This window comes from Erinaceus europaeus, chromosome 17 (genome assembly GCF_950295315.1).
Source record: "Erinaceus europaeus chromosome 17, mEriEur2.1, whole genome shotgun sequence".
In the NCBI taxonomy this organism is placed as follows: Eukaryota; Metazoa; Chordata; class Mammalia; order Eulipotyphla; family Erinaceidae; genus Erinaceus; species Erinaceus europaeus.
In genome coordinates this window covers 9,189,972-9,210,047 of record NC_080178.1, presented here as the reverse complement: position 1 = coordinate 9,210,047, position 20,076 = coordinate 9,189,972, and the positions used below count along the sequence as shown (strand labels likewise).

The following is a 20,076-nucleotide window of genomic DNA, read 5'->3' as shown; positions in this document are numbered from 1 at the left end:
CCCCTTTCGAGGACCCGAAGTTTTGGGTTTCACCGGTTTTATTTATTTATCGCTCATTTCGTTTGTAGAGAATTCCTGAGCAGCCTTCCTCCCCACCAAAAAAAAAAAAAAAATTCGCAGGACGTTTGGAAAAAATAATAATAAATGCATGTGCATTTCTCCCTGCCCGGGCACAGCCTGGGGTTCTGCAAAGCCGCGAGTGTGACCGTCACCAGGGATGCCACCGCCCGCTCGCAGACGGGAGACTGGTGACTTGAACCTGAGCTCCGGGAGGGCCCGGAACAGCCGGGGCGGAGCCGCCCGTCCAGCCCTGCGAGGCGGCCCCAGCCGTGCGCGTGCGCAGTCTCCCTCCCCGGGACCTACTTCCCGCCGTCCGGGCGAGGAAGCGGCGCGCCAAATCGGTCCCCCTGCACTCCCCCTGCGCAGCCGCCGCCCGCAGGAACCCAGTCGAGTAGCCGCCCTCGCCGAGGCGCGCATGCGCACGTCCCCACGCACGCTCCGGCGTACGGCGGCGGCCAGGGGTCGCGAGCCGGTGGCAGGACCCGTGTCTCGCGCGCGGAGGAACCCGGGGAGTCAACGCGTCTTCCCTCCCTCCCCCCACTCCCCTCCCCGCTCCCTCCCCCCTCCCCAAGAATGTTCCGCTACGAGGTGAGCTGTGGCGACCGGAAGTGACCCCTCCCTCGCTCGCGCGCCCCTCTTCTTCTCCCGCTTCCCTCCCCCCCCCAGCCGTGCGCGCGGTGTCCCGCGGCCCCCGGGGAGGGTGGCGGGGCGTCTGGGGTGTGGGGGGCACCCGCATGCGGGGCGGCCCCGACCTCGCCGGGCCTGCCGGGGGAGGGGGGAGGGGGCGGCTGCACCCCGCGGGCCGGGAGCCGCTTTGGGGAGGGGGGTGGGGGCGGGGAGGGGAGGGGAGGGGAGGGCCGCCCTGTAAGGGGACCCCCCGCACTTCGGGGTGCAGGTCCGAGCCCGGCTGGGAAAGTCACCCGGGAATGTCCGGAGCTACGTTTCCCGCCCTGGACCCGGAACCGGCGCCGCTCTGATCACACAGACAGACAGACACCAGGGCAGGGGACACACAGACACGTTCACACGCGCACACACGCACTGGCCCTCGCAGGGGGGACCCAGTGCACCCGAGGAGCAAGCACCCCATGGAGGGGGGTGTGTCCCGCCGGAGTCGCTGCCGCAGGGGGAGGGGAGGCAGAGCCGGCCCGGGAGGGTGCTGTCTGGGCGCCCCGGGCACGGCCACCGACTGACCGACCTTGAACAATTCGTCTCCAGACAAGAAAGAAGGTTTCTTCTGTCTCTTGGAGCATGCAAAGGATGCATGGGCTTCAGTGATTTCTCTTTGCAGTCTTTCTAACTGGGAAAAAAAAGAGAGAGAGAGAGAGAGAGAGAAGGGAGAAAGAAAAAGAAAAGAAAGAAAAGTGACTTGGTTAAGTAGAAAGTGGTTTCTGATGTGGAGGTAGTTGATTTTTTGTTTTGTGTGTTTGTTTGCATGTACTGTAGGTAGCGTGGCTTTTGGAGCTCATCTTCCCTTTTGGGGAAATCTAGCCGGGTAAGAGAGCACTAAGCAGATATCTAGAAGCAGAGTCCAAGTCTTTGAAAACTTGGTGTCGTGGTTGGGGTGTGTGTGTGTGTGTGTGTGTGTGTGTGTGTGTGTGTGTGTGTTGGGGGGGGCCTTTAGTCCTTTATAAGAATACTTTAAAAAAATATTTATTCATTTATTCCCTTTTGTTGCCCTTGTTTTATTCTTACAGTTATTATTGTTACTAATGTCGTTGGATAGGACAGAGAAATGGAGAGAGGAGGGGAAGACGGAGAGGGGGAGAGAAAGACAGACACCTGCAGACCTGCTTCACTGCCTGTGAAGCGACTCCCCTGCAGGTGGGGAGTCGTGGGCTCGAACCAGTCCTTGCGCTTCATGCCACGTGTGCTTAACCCGCTGCCTACCTCCCGACTCCCTATAAGAATACTTTTATTTTGGGGCGGCAGATTTGCTTAATGTCAACAAGGAGAGAGGTGAGATGTAGCAAGCGGAATATTCCAAACAAGAAAAACCTTGAGAGATCTGTTGAAAAGTTGGAGTAGATTATGTAATTCCCTGAAGTATGGGTGAAATACAGAGCTTTCTGTTTTATCATTGGAGTTTGGGCCTTTGGAGAACCGTAGGGCAGGAGGATGGAAAAGGAAGAGGAAACTTTAAAAAGGGAACTTTCAGGAGCCGGGTCACCCTGAAAGTTTCACCCGGTGCCATGGTCCAACACCACGTGGGAGCCCCACGGACAGTAAGTGCAGGGGGTCCCCAGTCCTGCAAGGGCGGTAGAGTGGGTGCAGTGGTGCCTGTCTCGGTTTCTAAATTGAAGAATAAATAGCTGAATGTGGTTGGACCCAGTAGAGTCGTAACAGTTGACATTACGGTACCATGGCAAGATCCTGAACTCATTCCCCAGCTCTGCATTTAAAAAGGAAGACTGGGGTGGCGGGAGCAGCGGGTTAAGTGCACACAGGCACGTGGTACAAAGCGCAGGGATGGTGGTTCAAGCACCTGGCTCCCCACCTGAGGGGAAGGGGGTGTAGGTGAAGCAGGTCAGCAGGTGTCTGTCTTTGCTCTCTGTCCTGTCCAACAATAACAAGAACTAGAACAATAGAATGGGGGGAACATGCCCTCCAGGAGCCGTGGATTCCTAGTGCAGACCTCAAGCCCCAGAGATAACCCTGGAGGCAAAAAAGAGACTTCCCTACATCATCACAGTGATAGCTAGGTTTGGTTAGCAGTTCACGCCCTTTGCCCAGACATTTGCATTATTTGATCCTCAAAGGCACACAGTACTATCCTTGTTTTAGTGCCGAAGGGCCTGAGCCTCAAAACAGCGTGCAAAGGCTCTGTCTGACAGCAGTAGGTGCGCAGTTAGTGTTCGGTGAGTCAGATTGGGAGTTCATTCCACTTGTAAGAATTCAGCCGTGGGGGAGTGGGGCGGTAGCGCAGTGGGTTAAGCGCAGGTGGCGCAAAGAGCAAGGACCGGCGTAAGGATCCGGTTCCAGCCCCCAGCTCCCCACCTGCAGGGGAGTCGCTTTACAGGCGGTGAAGCAGGTCTGCAGGTGTCTATCTTTCTCTCCCCCCTCTGTCTTCCCCTCCTCTCTCCATTTCTCTCTGTCCTATCCAATAACAACCACATCAATAACAACAACAACTACAAGAACAATAAAAAAAAGACAACAAGGGCAACAAAAGGGAAAATAAATAAATAAAATTTAAAAAAAAAAAAGAATTCAGCCGTTATCTCAGCTTTCCCCTCTAAAATTCCCCGAATTGTGGTTGAAATACAGAGCTTCCTGGGGTTTGGGCTTTTTGTCAACAGAAAGGCAAAAGGATGGAAAATGAGAAAGTTATTCAAGATGGTATGAGTAAGGAAGGTGAGAATTTTGAAGGCTATGAAACTCAAGCAAAAGGAAATTTTGATTTTAGTTGTACTGGTATTCTAACAAGTGAAATTAAGGAAGTTGTGGGTCTAATTCCTTGGTTGCATGAGGAAATGCTATTTCTGAATCCTTGCTAGTGAGGTGGCCGGTTTTGGGGCAAAAGTTGAGTAGAAAGATAAGATGCTGAAGTCATCCTCTGTTGGGGGAACTGGAGCATAGAAAAATGCCTCCTGGGAGTTGGGCGGTAGTGCAGTGGTTTAAGCACACGTGACTCAAAGTGCAAGGACCAGCATAAGGATCCTGGTTCAAGCCCCCGGCTCCCCCACTGCAGGGGTGTCACTTCACAGGTGGTGAAGCAGGTCTGCAGGTGTCTGTCTTTCTCTCCTCCTCTGTCTTCCCCTCCTCTCTTCATTTCTCTCTGTCCTATCCAACAACAACATCAATAATAACTACAACAATAAAAAACAACAGAGGCAACAAAAGGGGAAATAAATTTAAAATTTAAAAAAATGCCACCTTTGCAAGAAGTCATAACGAAACAATCTGTTATGTGAAGTAGAAAGGTAAGATGAACTTTTTTTTTTTTTTAGACCATTGTTAAGATGACGAAATTGTGAGCACAACAATAAAGTGTCTCTTTTATCTGTTCTCAGTCTTTGGAGGATTGTCCTCTGGATGAAGATGAAGACGCCTTTCAAGGGTTGGGTGAGGAAGATGAAGAGATTGATCAATTCAATGATGACACGTTTGGATCGGGCGCAGTGGGTAAGTGCCACCTTTGTCTTTTCCTCGCCCTCTTGTTCTTTTTAGGCAGGCCTGGGCGGTGGAGCACACGGGTGGGTGCCCACTTGACCAAATGGCCCCTTTTGTAAGTGGCTTATCTTAGGAATCACCTCCATCACTAATTAAACAAAATGGCCTATCCTTGGTGTCAGTTAGGGTAGGCTGCCTATTCTGGAAGCGTCTCCCGGACTTCTCTGGTCCTCCTTTATTTCACTTATAATACTTGGTATCTGAAAGACTTGTACCCTCTAGTGATACGATCTTTGGATCTGGATGATACTGGAAGGAATCCAGATGGCTAGAGAAGTAGATGTTTTACAAAGGTTTAGAATCTCAGAAAGGGAAAATTTTATTTGCAGAACACAGAATTTAAGAAAAACTAATGGATGTACAAACTATTGTATTTACTGTTTTATTGTATTTACTGAATGTAAAACATTAATTCCCCAATAAAGAAATAAATTATTTAAAAAAAAAAAAAGAAAAACTAATGGACTAGAAGAAAGCTCGATTCAATTTTAAATGCAATTTTTAAAGATTTTATTAGTGAGAAAGATAGGAGAGAAAGAGCCAGACATCACTCTGGTACATGTGCTTAAGACCTCATGCTTGACACTCCAGTGCTTTATCCACTGTGCCACCTCCCAGACCATGAATGCTTTTTTTTTTTTTTTTTTTTTTTTTTTTAGTATTTATCCCCATTTGTTGCCCTTGTTGTTTTATTGTTGTAGTTATTGTTGTTGTTAATGTCACCATTGTTGGATAGGACAGAGAGAAATGGAGAGAGATGGGGAAGACACAGGGGGAGAGAAAGATAGACACCTGCTTCACTGCCTGTGTAGTGATTCCCCTGCAGGTGGGGAGCTGGGGGCTCAAACTGGGATCCTTACACCAGATCCTTGTGCTTTGCGTCACCTGCACTTAACCCACTGCACTACCACCCCGCTCCCTAAATGCATGTTTTTAAACTATATAGTTTGAAATTTAACTGGCCCATAGTATATTGCACAGCCCCATTGTTTTATAGCATCTTGAATGAAAGGGAAATAAGGCTGATTATTCTGAGAACATTAGTGAGCGTCTTGAGAAGTTAAAAATGTGCTGTACACAGGAAAATTTCCCACCCCTGGATGTAGCTAAATATCCTTGTTATTGAGCTCACTTTGACAGCACATAACACTAAAGTCAGAAAGAGACTGGGTTGGGGAGATAGCATAGTGGTTATGCAAAGAGACTCAAGCCTGAGGCTCCAGAGTCCCAGATTCAGTTCTTCACCAGCACAAACCAGAGCTGAGCAGCACTCTGAAAAATAAATCTTTAAAAAAGCAAAAATAGGGAATCTGGTGGTAGCACAGTGAGTTAAGCACATGTGGTGCAAAGCACAAGGATCCAGCGTAAGGATCCCGGTTCAAGCCCCCGGCCCCCCAACTGCAGGGGAGTCACTTGACAGGCAGTGAAGCAAGTCTGCAGGTGTCTTTCTCTCCCCGTCTTCCCCTCTGTCCTATCTAACAACGACGACATCAACAACAATAATAACTACAGCAACAGTAAAGAACAAGGGCAACAAAAAGGGAAAAATAAATATATTTTTTAAAAAGCCAGAAAGATAACAGAAGATTCGCATGACTCCAGGAGTGAAACAAGTGAAACATTCCACTTGTTTCTCTTTTGAACTTTAGTACTAGAAAGGTTTAAAACAGTAGTTGCTGAGATAGGAGATTTAAGCAGCAAGGTTCTTTATGAAGCTGGAATATTAGGGCATTTAAAACAGCAATATAGATATGTTGAAATTAAACTATATTTTAAAAAAGAATAGACAGTCAATGCAGATAATTTCGCTCCGGCTGTTGATGTTGAAAGTAGCAGTGCTGTTCTGAGTGGAGTAAAGATGTATAGTTTAGGGGCCGGGTGGTGGCACACCTGGTTGAGCGCACATGTCACTGTACACAAGGACCTGGGTTCAAGCCCCTGGCCCCCACCTGCAGCGGGAAAGCTTTGCAAGTGGTGAAGCAGTATTGCAGGTGTCTCTCTGTCTCTCCCTCTCTATCATTCCCTTCCTTCTTGATTTCTGGCGGTCTCTGTCCAGTAAATAAAATAAAGATAATTCTTTTTAATTGAAAAAAAAAAAAGATGTACAGTTCTCTCTCTAGAGCATATACTCAGAGTTCAGCCTAGACCCCACCACATGGAAGGAAGCATTGGTGCTGTAGTCTCAGTCTCTCTCTTTCTCTCTTTCTTCCCTTCTCTCCCTCCTTACCTCCCTGTCTCTAAAATGAAAGGGAAGAAAATTTAAAAAGGCAGTAAGGAAGAAGAGGAGATTCAGCAGAATGTATGATGCTGAGGTTTTGCATATGACATGTAAGGCCTCTTAAAATATTCTAAAATTGGGGAGTCTGGCGGTAGCTCAGCAGGTTAAGCACAAGTGGCGCAAAGTGCAAGGACCAGCTTAAGGATCCTGGTTCGAGCCCCCGGCTCCCCACCTGCAGGGGAGTCACTTCACAAGCGGTGAAGCAGGTCTGCAGGTGTCTTTCTCTCCCCATCGCTGTCTTCCCCTCCTCTCTCCATTTCTCTCTGTCTTATCGAACAACAACGACATCAATAATAACAACAGTAATAACTACAACAAGGGCAACAAAAGGTAATAAATAATATATATATATATAATATATATATATATATATATATATAATATATATGTATATTCTAAAATCAGATGTTTCTACAGTGACCCGGCATCTTAGAATTACTAAGACTTAGTCTGAGATGAATGTACAGCCAAAAATAAGAAAAGTGTGCTATTACCAACTTAGGGTTTAGAAGATTCAGGAGAATTCGACTTCCGGAGGCGGAGCTACGAGCAACAGATCGCTTTCTCTCCTCTCCTCTCCTTTCCCAGATCAACTAGGAATACCAAAGGAGACCACCCGGGACCGATAGAAGATTCAGGAGGAAGTTAAAACTGTTAGCCTTGAGGGCAACTAGGGAAGTGTTTCATGCAAAGCTAGACTCATGACAGAATGGAGCCAAAGGCCTCCTGGAGTATAGCCACACGTGGGCCAATGAGGTTATTCAAGAGAATGCCATGAGCTGAGATGCTGTTCTCTCCAGGGTGATCACAAGGAAAGGGACATAGGATAGAATTGCAGAAGCAGGGAGCTCATGTGACTTGCAAATCGTATTTAAAAGTTAGTTCAGTAGAAACTAGTTAGTATTCAGAAGAAGTTACACACAGGGGGCAGAGTTAGTGAGTGATGACGCAGGGCTGCAGCTGCTTTTCTGTGTCTTTCTTTTTTAATTGTATTATTATTATTATTTATTTATTTTCCCTTTTGTTGCCCTTGTTTTTATTGTTGTAGTTATTGTCATCGTCGTTGTTAGGACAGAGAAATGGAGAGAGGAGGGAGAGAGAAAGATACACACCTGCAGACCCGCTTCACCACCTGTGAAGCGACTCCCCTGCAGGTGGGGAGCTGGGAGCTTGAGCCAGGATCCTTATGTTGGTCCTTGAGCTTCATGCCACGTGCGCTTAACCCACTGTGCTACTGCCCGACTCCCTGTTGTTATTATTTATTTTCCCTTTTGTTGCACTTGTTTTATTGTTGTTGTAGTTATTGTTGTTGGATAAGACAGAAAGAAATGGAGAGAGGAGGGGAAGACGGGGAGAGAAAGAGAGACACTTGCAGACCTGCTTCACTGCCTGTGAAATGACTTCCTTGCAGGTGGGGAGCTGGGGGCTCGAACCAGGATCCTTATGCCAGACCTTGTGCTTTGCGCCACGTTTGCTTAACCCTCTGTGCTACCACCCGACCCTGTTGTCTTCTTTTCTATCTCCCCTCCCCTCTCAGTGTCTCTCCATCTCTATTCAATAATAAGTAAAAAAAATTTAAAAATAAATTTAAATGTTGTAATTTTTAAAAATTTTTTATCAGAGCACTGTTCAACTCTGGCTTATGGTGGTGCACGGGGAGTGAACCTGGGCCTTTGTAGCCTCAGGCATGACAGTCTCTGCATAACCATTATGCTATCCAGCCTCCACCCAAAAATATTAGAAATTAAAAAAAAAAAATCTTAATTCCCTACAGCATCTTGATGTACATATCATGTACGTATGTTTATTAAAAGAAAATACTGTTTTAATTTTATTTATTCATGAGAAAGCTAGGAGAGAGAGAACCAGACATCACCCTGGTACATGGTGCTGCCAGGGATTGAACTCGTGCCCTCACGCCGTCTCACACAGCACAAGGAAATTCTTTTCTAGCTCATCCCGTCATATCTTCTTTAATATGCGTCTGCAGGTAGATACATATACAAGGGGTATAAAGAATCAAGTGTCAGACTCGACATACTGTTTTGATTTGACGGCTTTTTTTATTCAAGAAGTGAGTGTCTTGAGTGATACCTATTAGCACAGTAGTATATTTCTGTGTGATGTTAATGGCATGTTTCAAGACTGTAAGATGACAATGTAGTTTCTTTTTTTATCTGTTTATTTTTAAGATTTTATTTATTTATTAAGGAGAAAAATAGGAGAGAGAGAGAGAGAGAACCAGACTTCACTCTGGTACATGTGCTGCTGGGGATTGAACTCAGGACCTCATGCTTGAGAGTCTAGTGCCTTAGCCACTGCGCCATCTCCCGGACCACTAATCTGTTTTTTGTTTTTTAATATTTATTTATTCCCTTTTGTTGCCCTTGTTTTATTGTTATAGTTATTATTGTTGTCATCATTGGATAGGACAGAGAGAAATAGAGGAGAGGAAGACAGAGAAGGGGAGAGAAAGACAGACACCTGCAGACCTGCTTCACCGCCTGTGAAGCGACCCCCCCTTCCATGTGGGGAGCCGGGGGCTTGAACCGGGATTCTTCCACGGGTCCTTGTGCTTTCCACTACCTGTGCTTAACCCGCTGCGCCACCGCCCGACTCCCTGACAATGTAGAGTTTCAAACCACATCCACCACCACCAGAGTTCTGTATCCCCACCCTCCTACTTCCCAAAGATAACCACCAGGCCTCACAAGTCTTAGAAACAGCCTGTTTGCTTCCGTTTTCATTGTTTTTATTCAAGTTCATGTGTATCTGATCAAGGTTTCCACATATGGGTGAAGCCATCCAGTAGTTGTCTTTCATCTCTACTTATTTCACTAGGCATGATCACCTCTAGTCCCATCCGTTTTGTCCCAGTGGACACAATATCATCTTTTCAACTGCAGAGTAGTACTCCATGGAATGAATATATATATATATGTGACACAACTTGTTTAGCCAGTCATCTGTTGACTGGCTAAGCATTTAGCTAGGCTGCTTCTGTTCTTTGGCTATTGTGAATAATAACTGCGGGACTGCACGTGTCCCTTCCAATTCATGGTTATGGGTCCACTGGATAAATGCAGCAGAGAGGTATTGCTGGATCGTGAGGTGATGGTATTTTTATTTATTTAAGGACTGGCTGTCCATGCAGCCTTCCAGAGGGGCTGCATGGGGTTGCCCTTCTCACCAGCGATGTAGCAGAGTGTCCTTTCTTCTCTCGCACCTCTCGCAACACCTGTGATGTCCTGATTGGTGGATGTCAGCCATTGTCTCAGGTGGGAGATGGAGTCTCTGTGTAGTTTTAATTTGCATTTCTCTAATGATGAAGTGAAGTGGAGCATTTCTTCATGTGTCTGTGGGCCGTGTGTATCTCCTCTTTAGAGAAGTTTGGCCCACTTGATTTTGGGGTTTTCTTTTTTTTTTTTTCTTTTTTTGTAGACCTGTACCAGTTCTGTACAGATGTTTGCTCTCAGTCAACTGTTTAAATCAGTGGCTACAACTGCTCTGATGTCACCTTCCCTTAAGTGACTGGTCACTATCTTCTGCCTGGAAAAATAATTTGCATCATCCCAGAGCAGTAAATGGGCCATGGCACTCTCAGCTCATCCTCTGAAAATAGAAACTTAAAAGGTGCTTATTAAGTGGTAGACATCGTCCGAAATGCTTTGCATATATTTTCAATCCTCACGGTAACTATTATTAGCCCCATTTTAGATAATGAGAGAAGTTAAATAGCTATAATTAGAGTTAGTGAAAGCTACCAGTTTTGCTAAAACTGCCTTTGGGAGTCTCCTTTATTCTATTTGGGACACCTTCTTTCTGCTTCTCTCTTACTGGTTGCTGCTGTAATAATTTCAGGAACGCAGCTGTCTTAACATTAAATCACCTCGAGAGTCAGGCGCTAGCGCAGCAGGTTAAGCGCAGGTGGCACAAAGCGCAAGGGCCGGCTCAAGGATCCCGGTTCGAGCCCCCGGCTCCCCACCTGCAGGGGAGTCACTTCACAGGTGGTGAAGCAGGTCTGCAGCTGTCTGGCTTTCTCTCCCCTTCTCTGTCTTCCCATCCTCTCTCCATTTCTCTCTGTCCTATCTAACAATGACATAAATAATAACAGTAAAAAACAAGGCTAACAAAAGGGAAAATAAATAAATAAATAAATATTAAAAAATTTAGCCCCATGCACCACTCTGGGACCTCCGGCCCCTGCCTAAAAAAAAAAAAAAAAATCACCTCTTCCTCTTCTTCCTTTTCATTTCATCATGAATATCCTTGACACAGACTTCAGAGGAACTGGTGACCTGTGCTCAGCCAGGCGTGCCACTGCTGGGAATTCAGTGACTTACATCGGGGTATACGTAAACGCCTGAAAAGTCAAAGCAAAACGTCAGAAAGAAGCTTTTACCATGATACTTCTGCTTAAGCTTTATCATTTTGACCAAAGTGGATTGAAGTCAACTGTTAGCTTATCTAAGCAACTTTATCTTTAGGTCATATTGACAAAGACGGAGTGAAGTGACTGCCGTAGTGAGTGCATGCAGTCCCTGACACATTGCTTCAGGTGATTATTCACAAGCAAGAACAAAAAAAAAACTTTTTAAAGGAAAAAACAAATTTAGATGGCATTCTCTAACATAGTTTGTTTACATGTTTCAAAAAGTACTCAAAGTAGAGCCATTCTTACAGAATATGGCTATTTAACCGGAGTTTGCTTGTTTAATGTAAGGAACATGATTTTTATATGTATGGAAAAATAAATTACTGATCTCTGATAGAATGTGGTAATGCTAGGGATAAGTGAAACAGTACAAATTAGAATTCTGTTGCATTAAAGTCAGTCTATTAAATCAGATTCTTACATTTGGGGAAGTAGACATTAAAAAGAAAAACTTACTACAGAAGCCAGACCTTCCACCTTCTGCACCCCATAATGACCCTGGGTCCTTGCTCCCTGTGGGATAAAGAATAGGAAAGCTATCAGGGGAGGGAGATGGGGTATGGGTTTCTGGTGGTGGGCATTGTATGGAGTTGTACCCCTCTTATCCTATGGTTTTGTCAGTGTTTCCTTTTTATAAATAAAATAAAAAAAAAAAAAGACCTTTAATGAGATTAATGAGACCTTTCATTTAGGAGATTTCTAAGTTAGTAAAATTAAATAATTTGTCCTTTAAAAATTAAGCTGGTTCTTTCTTAACAAAGATTATGCAAATACTAATTTTACAATTAATTTTTAAAATATATTCATTGATTTAGAGAGAGAGAGAGAGAAATACAGAAAGACCAGGCCTTGCTTAGCTCTGACATATGGTGACAAATTGAACCTGGATTGAACCTGGAATTTCAGAGCCTCAGGCATGAATCTTTACAGAACCATTATGCTGTCTCCCCAGCCTGTTAGAGTTAGTTGTTTTTTTTTTAATTTATAAAATGGAAATGTTGACAAGATCATAGGATAAGAGGGGTACAATTCCCACCCCCAGAGCTCCCTATCCAGTCCCTTCCCTTGATAGCTTTCCTATTCTTTATCCCTCTGGGAGTATGGACCCAGGATCCTTATGGGATGCAGAAGGTGGAAGGTCTGGCTTCTGGAATTGCTTCCCCGCTGAACATGGGCGTTGACAGGTAGATCCATCCTCCCAATATCTCTCTCTTTCCCTAGTGGGGCAGGGCTCTGAGGAAGCGGGGCTCCAGGACACATTGGTGGAGTTGTCTGCCCAGGGATGTCAGGTTAGCATCATGGTATCATCTGGAACCTGGTGGCTGAAAAAGAGTTAAGATAAAAAGCAGAACAAATTGTTGACTAATCATGAACCTAAAGGCAAGAATATTGCAGGTGAAGATTTGGGGTCTCCGTTTTGGAAAAAGTGAGTAGGTCTATTTTAGGTATATTCCAGAGGGCCCGTGACTTTACTTGTTTTTGCCTGAGCCTGATGTCTAATATACAGTTGGACCCAGTTTATTGTCTGGGGAGATGGTGTCATAGTTGGAAAAAGGACTAGAAAGCTGGATCAGGGAAGAGAGTAGCTCCCCAATCTGGGGAAAATATATACATATTGTTAACTGTAAACCCCACCAGTTTGATCTGGGGCCCATAGTCAGCACGGGAGCCTGTGTAACCTCTGCCTCCCTGTAGGTCTGAGCTCGCATTCTGTGGTCACGGCCAGGAACATTCCAGACTGCACGAATTTCGGGACTGCTCTTCAAGAATTTTTCTTCAGAGGCCCAGGGTCGGCTTACCTAGTAGAGTAGAGCACGTGCTTTGTTGTGCTGGAGACCCTGAGTTTGAGCCCCCAGCACCATGCGGGTCACCATACAAAGCAGTGCCGCAGGGGCTCTGGTGGTGTGGTTTTTCTTCTTTACCTCACCTGTATCAGAGAGAGGAGGGAGGGGGAGAGAACCCACTGGGAATGGTGCGATCATGTAGGCTTGAAGCCCCAGCAGAAAATCCTAGTGGGTAAAAAGATTATTTTTTGCAGGTAAATGGTCATTTAAATTGTTAATTCTTTACTGTACTTTTCATCTAAAGTGATTACTTCCTTTTACCACACATAGCATGTGTAAATCTATCTTACTGCTAAAAAATAGACCAGAGTTCTGATCATGATAAAATGAGCGGTTGGTTGGTTGGTTGGGTTTGTCTTGTTTGTTTGTTTGTTTGTGATTTCTTCGTTTCATGTAAGGTTAGAAAAGCCAGGAACCTGCTCCCCATGTGGCACCGAATCGCACAGGCTTGCTGGTGCCAGGCTCTACCTATTGGTTGAGCTTTGGCCTCCAAATTATAAAGTTGAAAGTCTTACTTTTCCTTAGTTTTGGGATCCACCAGTGTTACGTACAGTACGTTGTTATATAATAAAACAGCAAACTCTAAATATTTATAATGTGACAGTGAAAAGGATTTTGCGTAATCTCTGTGCTGCTTTAATAGACAATATATTACCTTTGGTATGTTAACAGGTAACAGAGGATAGGTTGCATTAAAAGATAAATCCGTTGGGAGTCGGGTGATAGCACATCGGGTTAAGCACACATGGCACAAAGCGCAAGGACCGGTTCGAGCCCCTGGCTCCCCACCTGCATGGGAGTCGCTTCACAGGTGATGAAGCAGGTCTGCAGGCGTCTCTCTGTCTTTCTTCCTCTCTATCTCCCCCTTCTCTCTCAACTTCTCTCTGTCTCTATCCAATAACAAATAAATAAATAATTTTTTTAAAAAAGATAAATCTGCCATGTTACCTATAAAATCCACCAGGCAATATCACACATCAGTCACCAGCTTAGAATTCTGTTTCAGCATGTAGTTTGCACACCATTTTCGACATATTACAGTATTAATTGTTATATTGGAAATTTGCAAATAATTCACATTTCCATCAGTAGATAGTAAGTGAAACTTCATCAGTATAAGAGAATCTTCCATAGAATGCTAAACAGTAAAATATTAGCAGTGTGTGTGTGTGTGTACACATACACATGAAAAGATATCCCAAGAGATATTGCTTAAAGAAGAAGCAAGCAGGGACACAGTGGTGGCACACCTGGTTAAGCACACACATTACAGTGCACAAGGAGTCAGGTTCAAGTCCCTGGTCCCCACCTGCAGAGGAAAAGCTTCACTAGTGGTGGAGCAGGGCTGCAGGTATCTCTCTGTCTCTCTTCCTTTCTGTCTCCCCCTCCCTTCTAAATTTCTCTCTGTCTCTGTCCAATAATAAATAAAAATTAAAAACAAAGAGAACATTAAGAACAAGAAGAAGAAGCAAGCTCGATCTTACAGCTTACGTTTGTAAAACCTTAACACGGGACTGGGGGATAGCTCACTGTGTGTGAAGTCTCAGTCTAGTTCTGGTATCACATGGACAAACTCAGTAGCACAGCATCCACGAGAAGTTCCATGAATGGTGGCGCAGTGTTGAGGTGTCTCTTCCTGTCTCTCAGTATATCTGAAATAATAATTTTTTTTAAAATGTTATATAGAAAAGTGGGAAATGTTATGCATGTGCAAACTATTGTATTTACTGTTGAATGTAAAACATTAATTCCCCAGTAAAGAAATTTTTTTAAAAAATGAAAAAAAAAAAACAGGAATGATGGAATTACACGTGCATGAGACCTCTGCCCCACAAAAAACTCAGCACACCCTTGGAATTATGAGGAGCTTTCCTATTTGTGTGATGTTCAATTATTTATTGGACAGAGACAGCCAGAAATTGAGAGAGAAAGGGATGGTAGAGATGGGAGAGAGACAGAGAGACACCTACAACACCGCTTCACCACTTGCCAAGCTTTCCCCCTGTAGGGGGGGACTGGGGCCTCGAACCTGGGTCCTTGCGCATTGCGACATGTGCGCTCAACCAGGTTTGCCACCACCCAGCCCCAGTAGACATTTTTTTTTTTTGTAACTGCTATTTTGTTCCTTACGGCATCTCCTATCTTTCCTTCTCCTTTCTCCTAATGAGGTTTATAGAAAAATTTTACATGGAGGATTATCATAGAGAACACTTTCCAAATTTTGTGATTGGTTGGATGTTTTTTTTTTTGTTTTTTTTTCCAAAGCTTAGCTCTGGCTTATGGTGGGGGGGGGGGGTTTTGAACCTGGGACCTCAGAGCCTCAGGCATGAGAATCTTTTTGCATAACCGTTATGCCATCCCCCCACCACCACCCTGTTGGTTTGTTTCTTAATGAGGTGTCAGGGAATGAATCCTAGGCTTTGTGCATGTTTTGTGCATGTACTGGTCAACTGATTGGCCTTCCCAGCCAAATTTTAGTAACTGTTACTATTTTTGAGAGGGCGGGGAAGAACAAACAACAAGTTACAACCCCACCATCTGCATTTCTCGGCTTCTCTGAGCTTCGTGCATGGTGAACCTTGCGTTTGCCCTGCTGAATCATCTTGAAAGCACCCTGCTTTTTAGTTTAGTCATAAAGGGAAATTATACATTATCCCTCTCTGATAAACTCTAAGGGGCATACAAAACAAAGCTAAGAATAAAACGTGCAGAAGGAGGCTTGGGCTTTGTGGTGTGTGCTTAGGTCATGTGTAAGTAGAATTAAAATGAAGACATCTTTATTCAGGTAGAGCGTCAGCAAGCAGGAACCAGTCTGAATTTGAGTGCTGGCTGGCAGGAGCAAAACAGTCCAAGTTTTTATGTTGGAAACTAACGAATGAGACTGAGAAGTCCTAGAACAAGAAACTGACAAAGGCTTCTGGAGATTTTCATCTGTAGTTACAGTAAGACTTTTTAACTAGAGCGCTGCTCAGCCCTGGCTTATGGTGGTATGGGGGATTGAACCTGGGACTTTGGAACCTCAGGCATGAAAGTCTCTTTACATAACCATTATGCTATCTACCCCCGCCCAGTAAAACTGTTTTAAGAGAATGCTGTGCCAGCCTAAACATGAGAAAGCAAGCTAGTGCTGGCTGCAGGTTGAAGGCAGGGAGGAACAGTTCAAATAGAAGAGGCCCTGGCACTGGGCCAGAACACACAGGCTGCTACAGCCAGCCTGGCAGCCCTCCTCGCAGCCCAAGTCTCTTTCAAGTGCAGAATAGAATATCTCTCAAAATATCAGCTCGCATCATGACCTTGAGTGACCTCCCCATGTCAGTCAGAGTGACCCAGAAGGCGCTCCCTGCCCCTGCATTGCTGTCTTCTCCCTTCTCCCCGTCTGCAGTCCAAACAAAGTCCTCGCTTTTCTCAAAGTTGGTCCTCGTCGTCGGAAGCCCTTAATACAGTTGTGTCTCTGCCAGACACCCCGCGGCTGGCTTCTCTTCTGAAGCTTTGCTCAGGCGACACTCTCCCAGCGAGTTGTCTCCAACCAGTCCCGTTTACAGTTCTTTTTTATTATTATTGTTTTTCAAAGATATTTATTTGTTATTGGATAGGGACAAAGAGAAATGGAGACAAGGGAAGATAAAGAGGGAAAGGGACAGAGAGACACCTGCAGCCCTGCTTCACTACCTGTTAAGCTTTCCCCCTGCAGGTGAGGACCGGGGGCTTGAACCCTGGTCCTTGCGCACTGCAGTGTGTGCACATAACCAGGTGCGCCACCACCCGGACCCCCCACCCCCGTTTACAGTTCTTAATGTGCTCAACCTTTGCTCCATATTCCTGTAGCTTTTCATCTTCTGTGCAGATGTCATTCTCTTAATTACATTTATTGTTTAATATCTCTTGTCTCTTCCCTGCCTTGAGAGAGAAAAAAAAAAACTGCATAAAGACAGGATTCCTTGCCCGCCGTGTGCACTGTTGGATCTCAAGCTCTCGAAGTTTAAGTGCATCTTAGAATGGATACTGAGGAAATATTAGTAGGTTAAAATCAATACGTGCGCAAAGACTTGGAAGAAAGATAAAGATTGGGAGCCGGGCAGTGGCGCAGTGGGTTGAGTGCATATAACGTGAAGACAGACACCTGCAGACCTGCTTCACCCTTGTGAAGTGAGCCCCCCCGCAGGAGCCGGGGGCTCGAACCAGGATCCTTACGCCAGTCCTTGTGCTTGGCGCTACATACCCTTAATCTGCTGCACTGCGGCCGGACTCCCAGAATTCATTATTCACAATAGCTAAGTAGTATTCTTTTGTGTGTATATAGACCACAACTTGCTCAGCCACTCATCTGTTGTTGGACATCTCAATTGCTTCCAGGTTTTTGTCTCTCTTTCTCTTTCCCCCCTGTCTTCTCTTCCCTCTCTCAATTTCTCTCTGTCCTATCCAACAACAATGACAGCAGTAACAACAGTGATAACGACGACAATAAACAAGGGCAACAAGGGGGGGGAGATAAAGATTATAAGCTAAGAGAAAGCAATGTGGCAGAACTTTCCTTTACAGCTTTTGTTGAAATATAGTAGAGCCTCAAAACGGCAGGCTGGAGTGTGCATCTCTGACACCGGTTTAGAAATCGATTTTAAGAGAAAAAGAAATCGGTTTCAGCATTCCAGGTGGCAACTACTGATTGGATTTTATCCCTTGTGTGATGTTTGTTCCTAATAGGGAAAAGCTCAGGTCCCTGGGTCCTTTTTAAGCTTTGATATATGTCTCCAAGTAAAAATTTAATTTCAGTGAATCCAGTTGAAAATTTAATGGCTGAGACCTTTTTTATTTTTAAATAGAGACAGAAATTAGGGGAGAGACAGAAGACAGACACCTACAGCCTTGCTTAAACACTTAAAAAGCTTCCTGCCTGCAGGCAGAGACCCAGGAGGGCTTGAACCTAAATCCTTGTGCTCTGTAATGTATGCTGTCAACCAGGTGCTTCACTGCCTGGCTCCTTGTTCATTTTGTTAATAGAAGAATTTCAAAAAAAGAAAAAAAAAAAAGAAAGAAAAAGAATTTCATAAAAACTGATTCCTGGACTGGAACACTGTCTTCTCGGGAAGAGTGGCTATCTGGGCATGCGCACAGCGGCTCAGGCGTCGCCCCGGCAGCATGGGGAAATGCCGTAGCACTAGCAGAAGCTGGCGCTGTAGATAGCTGAGCTGCTGTCCTTATTTTTCATTTATTTATTCTTCCACGCCAGGGTTATTGCTGGGGCTTGGTGCCAGCACTACAAATTCACTGCTCCTGGTGGCCATTTTTTTCCATTTGATTGATTGAGACAGATAGAAATGGGGGGGGGGGCGTAGAGAGGAAGAGAGAAAGCTGGAGGACACCTGTGGTCTGAGAGGTGGTGCAGTGGATAAAGAATTGAACTCTCAAGCATGACGTCCTGAGTTGAATCCCCAGCAGCATGTGTACCAGAGTGATGTCTGGCTCTTTCTCTCTCTCCACCTATCTTTTTCATTTTTCTTCTTCTAGCGTTTGCCCTTCTTCCGTAGCCAGTCAACAGCGTCAGGTTGAGCCTGATGTCAAGTTTCAAGACCTCCTTTGAATCTGGAGAGGTGACAGTCGTTGACTATGTGGGTCATAGTCTGTCTGGAGCCGCAGGGGCAGTTCGGGTCGTCTCTGGCTCCCCAGCGATGGAACATAGCGGCGCACCGGCCATGGCCTGTTCGATAGCGATTGAGGAGGGCCCAGTCATAACGTGCTAGGTCAAAGCCGGGTTGACGCTCGCAGGGGTCTGTGATGAGGTGTTTGTTCTTGACCTCAGCTGACTGCCAACTCTGTTTCCAAGAGACTGGAACAGAGAAGTTCAGTGTAGGCGTAGGGGACCAGATTGGGTGACGAGACGTCAAGCGTTGGACAGGGTGGGCAAAGATATCCGCGTATATTGGCAGGTCCGGTTGAGCATAGACGTGGGAAATGAACTTAGATGATGCCGCATCCTGACGAATATCTGGTGGGGCGATGTTGCTAAGAACTGGCAGCCATGGAACCGGGGTGGAACGGATGGTTCCAGAAATTATCCTCATGGAGGAATATAATTTGGAATCGACCAAGTGGACATGGGGGCTACGGAACCATACTGGGGCACAGTATTCTGCAGTGGAATAGCATAATGCCAGAGAGGATGATCGTAGTGTGGAAGCGCTCGCGCCCCATGAGGAGCTGGCCAGTCTTGCAATGATGTGATTCCTCGCGCCCACCTTTGCTGCAGTTTTTATGAGATGTTTGTGAAATGACAGGGTGCGATCGAGAGTAACGCCAAGATAGACTGGCTGGGCTTCATGCCGGATTCTCGTACCGCCAAGCTGCACATTAAGCTCACGTGAGGCCGAGGCATGGTGTAGATGGAAAACATGATACCGTTTTTGCAGTGCTAGGGATTAGTCGCCATTTTTTACAGTAATCAGATATCAGGGACATGTCTTTCATGAGTGTTTCCTCGAGGATGTCGAACTTGGATGCCTGAGTTGCACAGCAGTTGTCATCGGCGTAGATGAACTTCCTTGAAGAAGTTTCTGGAAGGTCATTGATGTAAATATTAAATAGCGTAGGAGCCAGAACAGAGCCCTGGGGGAGGCCACTTGAGACAAGTCTCCATCTGCTAGACTTCTCACCCAGATGCACCCGGAATCTTCTGTTTTGGAGAAGAAACGATATAGTGTTGCCCACCCATAGAGGCAGGCGTCTTGAGATCTTGACTAGGAGACCACGGTGCCAGACCGTGTCATAGGCTGCTGTGAGATCAACAAAGACAGCACCCATCTTTAAATTCTTCTGGAATCCATTTTCAATGTAAGTTGAGAGGGCCAGGGCTTGTTCGCAGGTAGATCTTCCTGGGCGGAAACCAGCTTGGGCGGGTGATAGGAATTTCTCTGTAAGATGAGAAATACGTGACAGAAGCAGCCTCTCAAGGAGTTTGTAACACACGGAGAGGAGAGAAATTGGTCTATAGCTGGCGGCCAGTGTTGGGTCTTTCTTTGGTTTCAAAACCGCTATTACCTTCGCACGACGCCAAACTTTGGGCATAGACTCAGATTCCAAGATGTGGGACAGGAATGAAGCGAGCCACTTCTTTGCCGTGGGACCCAGGTTAAGAATGAGTTCTGGGGTGATGTTATCATAGCCAGCAGCTGTTCCCGGTTTAATAGAGACTTTAATAGTCATCACCAAGACTGGGGATATTCCTCCACTCGTGCTGAAGGCTCTATCTTAGCCGACTGGGCTTCAGCGAATGACCTCTCCCTACTATACGA

The 20,076-nt window shown here is 45.6% G+C and overlaps 1 protein-coding gene across 2 annotated transcripts in view; it reads left to right on the top strand.

Moving 5' to 3' along the window:
- The first annotated feature begins 468 nt into the window (after window positions 1-468).
- Window positions 469-20,076, top strand: part of PATL1 (PAT1 homolog 1, processing body mRNA decay factor) — a 52,940-nt gene continuing 33,332 nt past the window's right edge. The window contains exons 1-2 of one of the 2 annotated variants that reach the window (XM_007519504.3): window positions 469-648; window positions 4,074-4,185. In XM_007519504.3, the coding sequence (XP_007519566.1) occupies window positions 634-648; window positions 4,074-4,185 (127 nt within the window). In that variant the 5' untranslated portion in view covers window positions 469-633. Of the gene's footprint in view, window positions 649-3,964; window positions 3,984-4,073; window positions 4,186-20,076 lie in introns of those variants that run through there. The other variant, XM_060176249.1, reaches the window with a different exon arrangement.